The sequence below is a fragment of the Impatiens glandulifera genome, chromosome 1 (assembly GCF_907164915.1).
Source record: "Impatiens glandulifera chromosome 1, dImpGla2.1, whole genome shotgun sequence".
Classification (NCBI taxonomy): domain Eukaryota; kingdom Viridiplantae; phylum Streptophyta; class Magnoliopsida; order Ericales; family Balsaminaceae; genus Impatiens; species Impatiens glandulifera.
The window spans coordinates 51,102,131-51,118,839 of record NC_061862.1 but is presented as its reverse complement, the minus strand read 5'-3'; the positions used below and the strand labels follow the sequence as shown (position 1 = coordinate 51,118,839).

Below are 16,709 nucleotides of genomic sequence, written 5' to 3'. Positions count from 1 at the left end.
TTTCATCGGAAGACATATAATCAAAAGTTTCTTCTTCATTATTAAAAATGTTGTTCAAAGTATCCGCAGACTTAGAGTTATCAAAATAATGTTTTGTATGTGAATGAAATTCAGAAATGATAGATTTTAAGTTCAAATCATTTTTAGCGGATGCATGTTTCGTCAAATACGGATCCTCCTCCTCGTCATCCATGATGTCTTCACTATCGGAATCCGTATGGATCAACTCTTCTGGCCTGAATGGCTTAGAGAGTCTTGTGTATGCGTCGTCTTCAGAGTTGTTCCTTGATCTTGGCTCGCATTCACGGAAGAGTTCGTGCATTCCTTCCAGTACGTCCTGCCAATCATCCGGTTCCCCCCTAATCACGAAAGAAAAAAGGGTTTGAGTAAGAAGGCAATCAGAAAAGATTTCCAATCCTGGAAATCGACGTTTGGAGGTAGGGTGTATGAACGGTTCTGGGAATTGGAAGTAAGGAAGGGTTTCTCCTTGTTTTACGAATTGGCCATTCAAGGTAGGTGGGATTGGAATATAAGTGCCAACTATTTTACCTTTGCTTTCCTCATGCAGCCCGGATGGCTCGTAACCCATACCACGACGATTCACATTTCCTACCATCTGCACTAAACCTGGTATTCCTGAAGCTTGTGGACCTAAACCAAAACCCGGAAAATAATTCATCTTGTTCATCAAATTCAACACTAAAGGAGAGAAATAATCAAACACCGGTATCTTGTACGGATCGTTACCTTTCTCTGATATCATACCCACAGTAAAGTCGTTGAGGTGAACCTCTTCAGACGTAGCATGTGCTGAGCTAGTTCCTACCGTAATATACGACTCACCATTTATCGTGATCAGTTTTCCTTGCGATACAAATCGAACCTTCTGATGCAGGGTTGACGCTACTGCCTTCATCTGATGTAACCACGGTCGACCTAGAATGATATTATATGACGGCTTCATATCGATGATGACAAATTCTACTTCAGATGATACTCCTGCTATTTTCACGATTGTTTTAAAGCTACCCATAATTTCTTTCTTCGCGCTATCAAAACCGCGAACACATAAGTCTGAAGGTACAACACTTTCTCTCTGGACACCAATCTTCTTTAATGTTCTCCACGGACAAATATTCAAGGCTGACCCATTATCAACTAAAGCCATCGGAACAGATTTCCCTTCCATGCTCACAGAAATGTATAACGCTTTAGAATGATCTGCATCGTATGAAGGCAAATCTGAATCATCAAAGGCTATCTTTGGTTTTGTTACTACCCCACATACCATTCCAACAATTTGTTCCGGGGAAGTATTCACTGAGATGCTAGCTTGGGAAAGCTCGTTTAGTACAGCCTGTCGGTGCTCAATAGAATACATCAAAAGTTCCCACATTGACACATTGGCATTTGTTTTCTTTAGTTGGGTGAGGAGAGTGTCGCCAACATTCTGAGCGCGTGGAACATCAGCTTCTTTACCCTTTTCTTTGTTAGTTTCAGTTTGCTTCTCCGAAGGCGTTCTTTTCATGAATGTGGGCTGGTAGTCGGTGCCTGCTCGTGTCGCATGTACCTCAGTTTCATTGGGCTTGACATCTTCATCTATCTTCCAAAAATCATTCGGATTCACAACAACTTCACATTCTTTAGTTTGAGACCACCAATCGTTTGCAGATTCAACATTTGCTTGTAATGGCTTACCTTTCCACCAGTGGTTTAGGATGTTCTCATTAGCTTCGGCCAATTCGTCTTCCCACCAGTTGTCTTGGTTAGATTCTTCGAAATCATCAAAATCAGAAGCGGCAATCATCCAAATATCATCCTCGGCAATCATCCAAATATCATCCTCCATTGGGCAAGGGGAGTCTAACATCCTCTCTATCTTTGCGTCTAACTCTACAAGGTTGACATTGTGCTCCGGCAAAGGGTTGGACTTCACTTGGGGTGCCGGGATAGTTCCATCATCGATAAGATCCTGAATCTTATGTTTGAGGGAGAAATATAAGTCAGTAGAGTGTCCTTTCGCTTGGTGGTATTTACACCACTCATTGGTATGTCTTCCCATTATTTCTCTCCCTGGTTGAGGGGTCAACACTTGAATGATCTTTCTTGGTAACAGCACTTCTAGAGCCTTGGATGTCGACATTCCCAGATCAACGAATGTCCTGCGAGGAGGCTTAGTACTACTAGTTCCCGTTTGAAGTGGTGTGTGAACCTGTCTTGGTGGAAACATTTGTTTTTAGGGAAAGGATTGTTTTGAGGGACGCGCTGCTCCATCATTCTTTTCCTCCCAGATGTTGGCAACATGGCTAATTTCTTCCTTCTTCCGCGGATTATACCTGGGGGGCGCTGAGTATGGCTTTTTCCCTTCTTCGGCTTCCTTTCTAAGAGCATCATCATACCCCTCACCAGCACTAGTTAAGTCTTCCAAGAAGCGGTATTTTGCACCTGACAGTTTCTTTGTATACTGTACGTTCATGTTAACGTAAAGCATGTCGACTTGGGCCTGCTCACTAGGTAGTTCATCTAATTCAGAGGCGACTTCTTTCCATCTATTCGCGTAGCTTTCAAAAGTTTCGTTTGCCCCTTGGAGGATCTGACGTAGCTTTCGCTCAGGTTTGTCAACCTTGACAAACATAGCGAACCGACTAATGAATTCCTTGGCCAATTCCTCTATAGTCTGGTATTTTGCAATATTCTGGCGTGTATGCCACTCTAGAGCTGTATCTGCCAAGTATCTAGGAAATAATTGAGTCATCGTGATTTCTCCTAGATTGTGTGGCATCATATTCAAGACATATTCGTTCATGAAGGTCGCAGGATCCTTCTTTCCTGAGTATTTTGGGAGATTTGGCAATTTCAGTCCGAGAGGTATGGAAGCGTTTTTCGCAGCTTCCATACTATACCTCCAAGATTCCATGGCCCTAGAGGTCCCTCTAGCAGTTGGTTCACTTAACTTCTTCAAGATTTCAGCTTGTATCTTCTTCATGTTGTTCATTTCCTCTACTTGGTCGAGAATAACATCAGATATTGAACCATTTTGTCCATCAATGGACCGAGGTGCCCAATTATCTCTTCTCATTTTTGCACCAGCTCTTGCTCTTTCGTTGACCTCTTTAAACTCAGCGTCACGCTCTTCTATTAGCGCCTTTCCTTTATTGATCTGGGTGATCCATGCTAACTGTCTATCTGCATCTGCCTTAGCTTCTTCATCAGAGTCATACCATTCTTCTGCCTTCACTCCTTCATCATTCTCAGGATTTGGAATGGTTGGTTTAGAGGAATTCAGATTAGAGGGATGGGGTCGTGGATCATTAGGAGGAACCATCGCTTCCACTTGTGCCATTAGAAGTGTTATCTTGTGTTCTAAAGCTTTCAAATCATCTTTGGTTGCCATAGATTCTGCTTGGATGCTAGTAAAGTGACTTGTCCTTCGTCCTGGTGTGGGTTGCTCCTCCGAATCAGACATAGCTCTTGCGTAACGTCCGGTAACTGGGTCACGTACAGAGTAACGACCTGTGATTGGATCACGCGAGGTTGCCATAGATTAAATATCTGTATTCAAAAGGGGGTATAATGAGTTTGGACCCTTTATTAAGATAAGACAAGCGATGCGCTGCTCGTATGCATTTAATCCCTAAAACGCAATAGACGCTCAATTTACCCATTCACATTGTATGACATTCAGAAAAGGATGGGTAAAATAGAATGAGTTATTTTATTAAGATCCTAAGTGTTATGGATAAAATCACAAACTCACAATCGCAAACAAACCACCCCTCGTCCTCACGTTACATACTCAAAAGCAAATCTAATCTAGCAAAATAAAATCTAGTCTAACAATAGGAAAATACATGAAGGAAAACTAAAATAATCCGGTATCCGTCTTCCTTAGTCTTCTTGCCTTGACCTTTTCCTTCTCTCAGATGATTCTTTGATTCTAAGAGAAGCTCTTTCCTCTCTGAAGGGATCTTGCGCTTTGATGCTTTAGTCCACTTCTCAAAGTATGCTTGGTAAAATTTGAAGTCGATGGGTCTGTCGATGGGTGACAACGTTCCTTTAAATGGTTCGGATTTTCTTAGGCCAAATTGTCTGAAAAGAGGAGGCGTGTAATATGACACTGTTTGATTTAATCCGCACAACACAATAATTGGATGCTCCCCCATTGAGTAGATCATCTTACCTATTCCATACCAAGGCATTAAGTCTCTAATATGCATGTTGTCTCTAACCTCCACTGGGATTCTAATCGCCTCGAGTCGCGTCCTTTGAATATCCGGACTGAAAATGATGGGTGTAGGAATTGGAGAGAGCGCTTCAATCTTCTCGAGGATCCAAATGCAAAGTACCATGGGTGCTCCTCGTTCGGACATTCGATTTTGGAATGGTTCATTAAGGCCTAACAATGTTTCCGCGAGGACCAAACCCGAGATATCGTAAGCTTCTATTCTTAATGTGTGAGCAACTTCGAATGTTTTTGAGGATGGTCTTCCGTCGCTTGGAGCCAAAAGATAGTGGGCTATGAGTACTGTCATCACAATTAGATGGACATTGGGTGTGTCCGGAATTTCGTCGTTTCTCATAACCAGCTTGTGCCACTTTTGGAAGTCGATGACGTTGTTCTTTAGTATTAGATCTACATCAGCCTTTTCGTAATCGAATTCCTCCCTCATGACTTTCTTCAAATATACTGACTCTGAAAGGGGTTTCAACACTAGGATAGGATCGGATCTGACCATAAGAATAGCTCGGAATTCTTCAACTGTAGGGCATATCTGTCTTGAGCCTAGGTGAAACGTTCTAGTAACCGGACTCCATCTTCTGCGCATTTCAAGTAGCAAACCAGGATGAGATCGTGTGTTCCATAGGCGAAGGATCTTATTCAAACCATAGACACTACATTGGAGCCTTCCCGTTTCGAATTTCCTAGCCCATTGGTTCACTTGTCTTCCATCTAACATCGACATTGTAACCTATGTATTAAAGACACAAAGACAAGAACTCGTTAGGTTAGATTCCTCTTTTAACTTTTCTAAGTTTCCTCGATTTTACTCTTTTAAAGTTATTAGGTTTATCCTCAAAATTTCGGAATTGTTCATATGTTTCATGGGATTTTTTAAAACTTTGAATGGATAAACTGAGCGCCTAGAAATATCTATATGCATACATGTATTTATCATATATAGTAATCAAGTAAAGGGCTTCGTGACGTGGCTTTGTTGCTCGACAGGACGAGACGAGGCAACGGCTTGGTAGAATTGGCTTTTTGGATTTTTGTTCTAAAGTTGGAAATGGCTTAAGAGAGAGTTGTTCCACCGACAAGGATACTATCCCAAAAGGGATCTCTCGATGTAAGGGGAGCTCTCAATTGGACATCCCCCTCACCTCTATTTCAAAATCCCTCATTTTCAATAGTAGGGGATATTTGAAAAGAAGAGAGGGTTAATCCGGGTTTTTTCCTGTTGTTTTTCTCAACTCTCAAATCACACAAAAGTCTTCAAGGCATAGGGTTGAGGGTGTCATTCACATTGACTACCCTTAGCACATAAAATATAGATGTATAGGCTTCGTCCAATGACGTATACCTTATACTATCTTCACATCGGAGCCCCAGAGCTCATGCACATTAAGAAAACAAATTATTTTTTCCCTGGGAATAACATTAAAGTGTAAAATATATTTTTTAAATTGGCCAAAATTGTTTTTTCAAGTTAAGCATCAAAATGTCCCCAGCAGAGTCGCCAGAAGACTGTACGCGTTTAAAAACGTTTGCCCCAAAAATGATTTTCTTGACTTTTAAGAAATAAATATAACATATAAAAATCTCTTAAACAAAATTGAAATAAAATCAAATTGGTGAATTGTTTAAAAACCAGTTTGTGACCAAAGAGTCGCCACCTAAATTTTTATAAAACTAGGAAAATAAATTATTTGGCATGTAAAACAATAACGCCTTTGAAAAAGAAATTCTTTAAAGGTTCGGTGCTTGGTTACACGTGAAAAAGGGCTTTTGGCGCTATGTCTCACATGCCTGTTAAAAAACAGTCTCTACTTTAACAATTTTGGCCCTTAAAAAAAATATTATTATACTTTACATTTTAGACATTTTGGATCCTACCATACTAAATCTTAATACTAAGGATTATAAAATAAATAAAATAAAATAAAAAATAACCTTAGATCTAGTTACTTAAAAGAATAAAAAAAAAAAAAAAAAAAAAAAAAAAAAACTATACAAAATAAGGCAAATTTTACATTTTTTTATTTTGGTAGTGTTTTTGAAAACTTTTTCTGCTTTTTTATTTATTTATTTACATGTTATTTCTATTCTACTTATTTACATGATTAAGTACATAAATAAAACTTACACGCCTATCAAAACAATAAAGAAAATAAAAATCAAATGAAAGTAAAATTCAAATTCAAATTTAAATAAACAAAAGAAAGGAAAAAAAGCTTACAAAGGGTTACTCTTTATATCCTTGCAAAAAAATGAAAACCCTAATCAAGAGACTTGTGACTCAACAAATCTAGTTGGTGCTCTTGCTTAGGTTTTTTAGAAAAGTAGGGTCTAATTCGGCAGCCTAATGTGTAAAGAGAGAGAAGAAGGTGAAGATTGAAGGTCGAAAATTCCCCCCTTGCTAGGGTGTTAAGAGGGGTATTTATAGGCCAAGCTATGAAACTCTAGGGCCCAAAGGCCCATTTAACAAACTTGAGCGTTGGAAAGAAAACTATTTTAAACATTTACAAATGTTTAAAATAATGGAGCAATCTCCACTCCACTTGACATGTCACTAAATCAAGTTTTCAATCCAATGGGATTTAATCTTTATTTAATAAATGATGTAATACTTGGTCATTTTAATTTTTAATTAAAAATGACCAAGCCTTCATGCTTCTCCAACGGCTGAATTATTCTTCCTTTGACAACTTCTTCCTTTATTTTAGCAATCTCTTTTTTCCTTCTTTGACCTAGGATGCTTCTCATTATTGTGTAGACACCGTTATCTTCTTATTTTTGCACGTTATCCCTTTACACACCCTTCATCCTACAAAAAAAAAGATTTTGTTAAAAACAAAAATAAACAATTTTATTTTTAATTATTCCTATTTATAAGGAACAATTCTAATTAAATAAATAAAATGCAAACTAACTTATTCAAGAAATCAAATTTCAAAGTTTAATCTAACTAATCTAACAAACAAAATATAACTAACGAAATTTTATAAAAACGCTAATATATATTTTGTAAAATATATATATTTTTTTTATTTTTAATTTTTTTTTTATAAATACCCAAGGTAATTAATTAAATAAAACCTTGAATATTCTAAGTATAATAACTTCTCTAAGTGTTGTAACATAGACAAATTACTACCTTAACTTTATTAAGAATCCAAAATCAATTATTTTCAAAAACTCAATTGTTCTAAAAATAATCGTCTTTAATATAAATCGTGCAATGAGTCCGTGAATGAATTCGAGAAAATTTTATAGACTCAGATTTATGAAAAGTATAAACTATAAAATTAGGTGTGAAAAATGAGTGTCTACACCACGGTTTGCCGCTCCCTTATTTTGAAAATTCCCGCCCAATATTGATGGGACGGTTGGGCTTCCAAACCGCATCTATAAAAGGGACTTTCGGTCATTTTATTTCATTCTCACGCGAATCTGCTTTCTCTCTCTAAGCCTTCTAACTCTCTGAAGCGGCTATCTCTCACACTCTCTCAAACTCTCTACCATGGGACGTGATTCGGCTCTGTTCAGACTCCTATCTCAGGTGGATTTCGAGGAAATCCGGCTGAAAGGTACGTCCGAGGCAAAGGAGGTTCTTGACCGGGTAGTCAAAACCGGTCTGGAATATTTCCTTGGCGGTCCTCATGTGATATACAAAGATGCGGTCGAGGAATTCTTCAAAACCGCAACCATCTCCAACGACAAAATCACCACGACTGTTTGCGGTTCTGAAATAGAGCTCACCGAGGCACTGGTGGCAGAAAGCCTGCGTCTTCCGACAACCGGCCAGGATGCAACAGCAGAAATAGAGCAGGACACCTTTGAGGCGGCTTGCCAGATTCTATCGGCAACTAAAGAGCCGATCAAAGCATCCAGCATCAAACAAATGTTGAAGCCGGAGTATATCCCGATATGCGACATCTTCGCGAGGGCGATTCTGGCGAAGGGAGGAAACTTCAGCAACCTCACAAAAGACAAAATCAAGATGCTGATCGGTCTGATGGAGGGAAGAGAGGTCAACTGGGCGAAAGCGGTGTTCAGCAACCTCATGGATATGGTGAAACCGGATTCAAACCGGTCGTGGGGATACGCCGTTCCTCTAGGTAAGATCTTCCTTCACCTAAATCTCGACATCGGTCCCGGCGTCGTTGTCGTAGAACGATGCCTCATCAGATCGAGGCAATTCCTAGAAAGGAAGCAGCCGGCCCCCAGTTCCACAGGAGGCCGAAAGAAGAAAGCCGCCAAGAAAACTGCCCCGGCCAAAGCAAAGGCTGAAAGCAAAGGAAAGGAGAAAGTAACCTCCTCGGAACCACCGCAACAAACAGAAGATGAGGAGTCGGCTTCCTTCTCTAAGAGAACCGACACGGAGAGGACCGAGGATGATAGAACGGTCAATGAAGCCGACAATCCGGCCCAGAGCCCTAATGATGTCGGACCAAACACCAACCCTGAGACCACCGAGGGTGAAGAGGAAGGTAATAAAGAAGCCGGTAATGAGGACAGCGACAAAGAAAAGGAGGAGGCCGAAGAAGCAGAGGCCGATAGGATATCTCGGAAACTCCTTCAGGGCGTCAAAAAGCGAGCCGAGTCAATTGAAGAACTATACCTGGAATGGCACAATCACCGGTACGGCACACCGTATAGAGAAATCCTACCGGGCCACACAGACGAGGAGTGCATCCAAAGATTGGAAGAGGTAGAGGACATGATCATGAACCTTACAAACTCCAACACACTCCAAGAGGTACAATACCGAACCTGCCTCTTAAAACCGAAGGTCCAATTACGGAAGCTAACAACACACATCCGGAAAATTACGGAGGAACTCGAAAAGATAGGACAGGAAGACACCGTAGCGCCGCGGGTGTTAGCAAGGCTTGAAAAAGCCAAAGGGGAACTTATTCAAGAAATCGAACGGCTAGAGGCAATATGTAGCCGCATGAAAATACCGGTCTATACTCCTCCCCAGATCGACACGGCTCTGGAACACTGCCCAACACCTCCAAAGGAGAATGCGGCATTAATGGAATCCGATGAAAGAACCGACCCCAACCTCACCGGGCAATCCCCTCCTCCACAACCGGAAGTCTCCGCTTCAGACTTCACAAAAGAATGGGTTGAGGACCGTATTCAAAAGCTTGAAGCCTCCACATCAGAACTGATTGATAACCGCATTCAAGAGTTCGAAGACTCCGCAGTTCAGCCGTTCAAGGATAGATCCAACAGAATATTTGATTCGGCCCTCAAGTTCACCGACGCCACAAGGTGTCTTCTGGAAAGAAATCAGGAACGGTTCTCAAAAATCGGCGATGATCTGCGGGAAGAGGCGGTCCAGCGCAGTAAATGTGTTCAACGAACTGCAATTCTGGAGGACTTGACCTCAGATTTAAAGAAAGACTTCGACCGGCTTGAAAGAGAGACCGATCAACGGTTGACATCAATGAGTGATGACCTGGTGGGCACTACACTCGATCGAGTCTCCGAACTCGAGAAGACAAATGTGGGTCTCGTGGCCGAACTGAAAGCGCTTTCCGAACAAGTTGCGGAAATGCTAAGGGCAAAGGTAAACGCGGATGCCGCGGCTATAACGGCCGATGCTGAAACAGCTAAAAGGGTCCAGGATGCGCTGGATGCCGAAGCGGGTAAATAGAAGGAGGCACCGCGATCATCTAAACTTACCGAAGAGGAAGAGAAGCCGCGCGAATTAAAAGGGCAGAGGCCATATTCCCAGGATTTGCTGAGAAAGCAGCTACTCAGGCTGCGGAGGATGGTGAGCGGTTGGAAAGGCAAAAACGGAGGCTGGAAGAATTCGCAGCCGAAAATAAGAAGAAAAAGGCGGCCGCCTCCGCTTCAGCGCCGAAAAAGCGAAAGAGGGAGGCCCCTAAGAAAGTTCAGATTGCCGAGCTACTCAATGAAGTCACGGAAGCGGTCATCCCGAGTGCATCGCAGTAGGCCGACCAAGTCGAAGAACAATTGCAGTCCCGGTCTACAAAACGACGATCTTCCAAACCGACCAGTCAACAGCAACCAAAGAAGAAAAAGAAGAGCATATATGACTTTTCGGACTCTGAATAGGGACTATCTTTCCTCTCTTATTGCCTTAGCGTTTTTATATATATTTTTTGTTTGTCCCTTTCGGTTATTTATATATATATAAAGTTACTTTTGAAACCAGCCATCTTTTGCATTTCTACTTAGTTTTGATAATTTTAAATAAAATAATCAAAAATGGAGAAATTGATAAGATAAAAGATAAAGATTCTTCCAAAAAATTTCTCAAAAATTTTCGAAAATTTCTCCTAAGTCATTTTCAAAAATCCGGACAAACAAAACAACCGGCCTACGGTTGCAAACTTACATGATTTTGATAATTTTAAATAAAATAATCAAAAAGGGAGAAATTGTTAGATAAAATCAGACCGGTTCAAATAAACCTAACTTAAATAAACTTTCCATGCAGGAACAAGGAACCAAACCGGAACCACCGGCTAAAGAAAACTAACCGGTCAAGCTAGTAAACCGACCAAGAGTATTCGGAACGTGACCGCACAAAGAAAGGATCGGCCAAAGCTTAAAACCAGAATCATCAAACAGCCGATCATCCACAAGGCAGAGAAATAACTGGAAGAAGTCCGGTCACATCACTCATACCAAAAGCCATTCGGTGAAGACAAATGGCCGACCAGAACAAGAAGACAATTCGGGTATCTGTTGAGAACGATACCAAAGGAACAGACTGAACACTTCCATATTCATGCAAGTCTGAGGAAAGACTGTAGGCTGCAGAAGACAGTACTATCGGATCTTTCCACTTCGGGATAAACCAGAAAGAAGATCTTCCAAGTACAGACAACTGTCCAACAAACAGTGCCTACATCAAGTAAAAGACAAACCCGGCAGACTTATCTTACATACCGGAAGAACAGACCGCCATGTCTGAAACAGAACATCAGGTCTGAGGTTGACCATAAGGTCTGAGGAAACGACCGCAGGTCTGAATCTCTGAAACACTGAATCACTGCACATTGCTCAGCAAATCAGATTCAAGGTAGTGAAATATGACCGTTGGCATATTTCACCTATAAAAGGGGGCAGTTGAAGAAGAGTAAATGTGGGACATACATTTGAGAAAACAAGCGACACAGTGGACAAGTGAGAAACTCTAAGAGCATTTATTCTACAAGTGATAAGACCGTGTTGTTCTAAGAAAGCCTAAGTGTTAGAATTAAAGTGTGTTTTACAATTTCGGTGTAAATTGTAAAAGTGTTATCGAGCAGGAAATAAGTCTCGATCGAATTGTACTTGTATTCCTTAGTGAATATCCTTCTCGCGGTTTCGAGAGGAAGGGGTGACGTAGGAGCTTTATCTCCGAACATCCATAAAATCTGTCTTGTTATTTACTTTCTTCCGGCTCCATTGTCTAACCGACTAACTTAACTACACCGCTCTAAACCTACTCTATACTAACCATACCGAATTTCAGATTACCGAAATCGACTCACCATTCTCAAATCTCCATCATCCAAAACCGGCCTTGTCCATCAAACAAGTGTGCTGCTTCAACCTGAAAGCAAACCTCTTCCGCGCTTGAACCTAGTTCAAGGGTTTGTGACAGGTTGTGTAGTATTGAAACCCCGGTGTTAATCTCTAACCGGATTAACCACCACCTTACGAGTAAGAACCGCTAACCGGTCCAACCCCCGGTCCTCCAACGGCTACCTAGATCCTAACAATCAACATATTTTATTAATAAGGTAAATGGATACAGTAAAAAAATAAGTCATTTTAATATTTTAACTATTAATTATTTAAATAATATGAGTTAAAAAAAAATTGATTGAAATTTGAACATGGTTAGTTGTTTAAAAATAATATCATATAATTTATATGAATTAAGCTCATCTTTGTTATAATATTAATATTTAATAATATATATATATATTATTAATAAAAGTGTCTTGAGAAGAAAACAAGTAGGAGCTTTGTTCTTTTTGAGATTTTTAAAAAAAATTATCTAAAATCAATTTTTCAATCAATCACTTCCTAACAATCACATCACTCATTTCATTAACTAAAATATTAAAATACCTTCTATTTTAAATTATTATTATTTATTTTATTCATATATATCAATATTTTTTAAGTGTTTTTACCAAAATTAATCATCACCTCCTCAAAATCATCACCAATCATTACTTTTTCCCTCTCTAGATTTTTTCAAAAATCCCAATCCGAACAAGACCTAAAAGTTTTGTTTGTGATGAAGACAAATGTAACTCAATGACATGTTTACCAATCTTCCAAGTAACCTGTAGAAAAATAAAATTAGGGGTGGGCCTTGAATACATCCCTGTTTACACATCTTCAGGGATAGTTTCCCAAAGTAAGTTTACTTTCTCTAACTAATTTTGTTCATTCATTCCATAACTAACTTAGTCTATTATTCAAATTTTTTTTTTTTTAACTTAAAATTTATTATATATAAACTAAATTATTTATATTTTTGATATATATTTTAAATTATTATTTATATAAATTAAATTATTTATATTTTAATATATATTTTAAATTATTATTTTTATAAATTTGATTATTTATATTTTGATATATAATTTAAATTATTATTTATATAAATTATATTATTTATATTTTGATATATATTTTAAATTATTATTTTTATAAATTTGATTATTTATATTTTGATATATAATTTAAACTTAATTATTTTTTTTTATAAATTTGATTATTTATATTTTAATATATATATATATATATACATTTCAATTATTATTTATATAGTGTAATAAATATTCCCTTTAGCATTTTAATAAATAATTGATAAATACTAATAAATTTAAAATATTTTAATCATAAGAATATATAATTAAATATTCGTACAAACATTTTTAATTATCAATTATTTATTAAATATAATAACATTTTAATTAAATATAATAAAAAGATTACTATATTTTAATGTAGAATATGTTAATCTTGTTATTATATTTAATAAATAATTGATAAATTTAAAAATGTTTTTATGAATATTTAATTATTATATTGTTATGGTTAAAATATTTTAAATTTATTAGTATTTATCAATTATTTATTAGAATTATTTAATATTTATTACACTATATAAATAATAATTGAAATGTAAATATATATATATATATTAAAATATTAATAATCAAATTTATAAAAAATAATTAAATTTAAATTATATATCAAAATATAAATAATCAAATTTTTAAAAATAATTTAAAATATATATCAAAATATAAATAATTTAGTTTATATAAATAATAATTTAAAATATATATCAAAATATAAATAATTTAGTTTATATATAATGAATTTTAACTGTAAAAAAAAAAAACGAGTTTAAATAGTAAACTAGGTTAGTTTGGGAAGGTGACAAACAAGGTTACTTTGGGAAACCATTCATCTTCCCAAAGCGGTCTACCGCCCCGTCCAAAACCCTAGCGGAAAAGAGAAAATAAACTAAAGAAAAAATAAGTAGGAATGAAATTTTTGAAAACTACTCAATGACAAAATAATATAATTGATATCAAAATGCTTACCATTAGAATCATAATTTAATGACATCATAATTCATATGTACATAATTCATATATAAATAATTTAGTTTATATAAATAATAATTTAAAATATATATCAAAATATAAATAATTTAGTTTATATATAATGAATTTTAAATGTAAAAAAAAAACTGAGTTTGAATAGTAAATTATGTTAGTTTGGAAAAGTGACAATCAAGGTTACTTTGGGAAACCATTCATCTTCCAGAAGCGGTCTGCCGCTCCGTCCAAAACCCTAACAGAAAAGAGAAAATAAACTAAAGAAAAAATAAGTAAAAATGAAATATTTGAAAAATACTCAAATGACAAAATAATATAATTGATATCAAAATGCTTACCATTAGAATCATAATTTAATGACATCATAATTCATATGAACTTAGAGATTATACCCTTGAAATTGGAGGAGGATTTAAGGAAAAAACAATGTCCTGTTATATATGAGAATAGGGTCAGTTAGTTTAAATAAAGTAAATAAGAAGATTAAAAAAATATGAAAAAGTTAAGTAAAAAATAAAACTGAAAATCCTTCTCTCGTCGAGCTCTGTTTTAAGTTTCAAAATAATAGATAGTAAAATAATTATAATCTCAAGTAGGAACACGTAACACCTCACAAACATTACCATATTCAAATCAAACATAAAGGTCGAGGCTTTGGCATCTAACGGAATAAATTACTAAACTAAATGGAGTACATCATATTTAAGAAATTTCAAATACTTTGTAAATTATAATGCATAACTTGTTATGATTATAGTGGTTAATGAATGATTATAGTTATAATGCAAAAAAAATCTCACATGTCGAATCTGTGTAGGAGCACAACATGATTGAATTGATGTTGCATCAATGACTTCATCCTTCTGCTCATAATTGAATTCTCTAATAAGCTAACCTTTGGAAGGCACAAAACATTCAGTTAGTTATTTGACGATGATGACGCTGCATAAACAATTCACAGATAAATCAATGTAACCGTAACATTGAATTTAAAGAAGAAACTGAAACCGTAGTCCACTTATTTTAACACCCATTAAAACGAGCAATGTAAAACTTATGCTTAAGATGTTATTGGTTATAAGAGAAAATTGTTTCATCTTCCTATATGTATACAGTTAACCTAATTGCAATAACTCAGATCGGGTCTCCCCATCTTGACAATCGCCATCACCATTCGAACTGCTGAATCCTGCGAATTCTTTAAAGATACGCGTCAATCCCTCTCCTATGATCCAAATCCTATTCTCGTCCAGCTCTGTTTTAGGCTTCAAAATAATAGATAGCAAAATAATTATGATTTTAAGTAGGAACGCATATTACCTTACAAACATTACCATCTTCAAATCAAACATATGATCTAAGATACTCAATTAAATAGAAAGAATGTCAATTTAATTTTATGTACTAAGTTGAATGAAAATGCAAATTTGTTATCTAAGTTGAAAAATTCTATTTATATATACCAACTCGACAAAATTGGTTAAATTTGTTAAGTTAACAGAATAAAATTAGATGGAGTTAATTTTTCGGGAGATTGATTACTAAGATTTTATATTATTATTTTTTATATAAATTAAAGAAAAAAATTATGATTGGTGAATTTTCTCTCTCATGAGAGCCGCATTATCTTTCCGAACATGATTTATATATGCTTTTATGATCCAAGTTATGTTTTCATCTCTGGATTCCAATAAACCTAGTTCATCCCCTTCAAAAATAAGACTTTTTAATTTCAAAATCGCAAGCAAGATCAAACAAAAACCCCTAAACTCAATAATTCTTACGATTTCTATTGATCTAAGGCCACAACAGGGTTTTCATGGAAGCTTTTGCAGCGAAACTCCTTGCTACCATATCGTCGGTTAAGATCATCTCCAACCCACCTGCAAACTCATCTCCATAATAGGTTTTAGCCCTTCAACCCATTTTGAGTTTTTCTGCAAATTCTCTCTCCTCCAAACCCAAATTTGCAGGAACAATGTTCACATACTCAAAAGTTTTCAAAACTTTCATTTCAGTCCTTTTAGTTTGTTTTTAATTAATTTACATAACTTATTTATATTTTAATTTGTTTACATATTTTATTTATTTATATTTTATTTTATTTATATGTTTAATTCATGATAATTCTAATTTGTTTATATGATTAAATTATATTTAAATTTGTTTATATTTTATATTTTTTAAGTATTATAAATTTATAATAATAAAAAATATTGATAAAAAAAATAAAAAATAATAAAAATAATTTTAATAAAATAAAACACGTAGAAAAACCGAAAAAAATACAATAATCAATTACATAACTAAGAAAATAAAAAAGACATTTAAAAAGACATTTCGAGAATTGATAAATCGTCTATTTTATGGGTGAAAAGTATGTTTTAATAAAGTTTGTTTTGTTGTATTTTTGTTTGTTTGTGAAATGTAATTTGTGTTTATTTAATAATGTTTAATTTGTTTTATGCAGTTGTATAAATAATTGATTTATAATTAAAATTTAAAAGTAATTAATAAGTTGTTGTAAAGTTGGGTTCAATTTGTAATTTTAGATAAATATATAGATAATATTGAAAAAATTAAAATTTATTATAAAAAGGAATATTTTAAGAATATTCTTTTGAGTTTGAGTTTGAGTTTTTGGGTTGAAAATGAATTACTGTTTGATATGTTTGATGGGATGTTTACTGCATTTTGAGCATTTTGAGTTTGAGAATAAGTATTTGAATTAGAGATGGCCTAAATTTGTTTCCGCTGAACTTCATGGGAGATGTATGAACTCACTATGAAGAAATAAATTACTGTAACTGTCTCCTGTATTCTTGATGGGATAAAATTACCCAATTCAAATCCAAGTGATTTCGTTATAG

The 16,709-nt window shown here is 35.7% G+C and overlaps 1 protein-coding gene across 1 annotated transcript; it reads left to right on the top strand.

Moving 5' to 3' along the window:
- The first annotated feature begins 7,742 nt into the window (after positions 1–7,742).
- On the top strand, positions 7,743–9,887 carry LOC124927577 (titin homolog). Its single transcript, XM_047468022.1, has 3 exons — positions 7,743–7,809; positions 8,428–8,981; positions 9,207–9,887. The coding sequence occupies exons 1-3, from the start codon at positions 7,743–7,745 to the stop codon at positions 9,885–9,887; spliced, it is 1,302 nt and encodes a 433-aa protein (XP_047323978.1).
- Positions 9,888–16,709: the final 6,822 nt, after the last annotated feature.

Coding starts and splice junctions, on each gene's coding strand:
- LOC124927577 (XM_047468022.1), top strand. CDS start 7,743: ATGGGACGTGATTCGGCTCTGTTCAGACTCCTATCTCAGGTGGATTTC. Junction 7,810..8,427: donor CGAGGAAATCCGGCTGAAAG/GTACGTCCGAGG, acceptor GGCAATTCCTAG/AAAGGAAGCAGCCGGCCCCC. Junction 8,982..9,206: donor ACTCCAACACACTCCAAGAG/GTACAATACCGA, acceptor ACTCCTCCCCAG/ATCGACACGGCTCTGGAACA.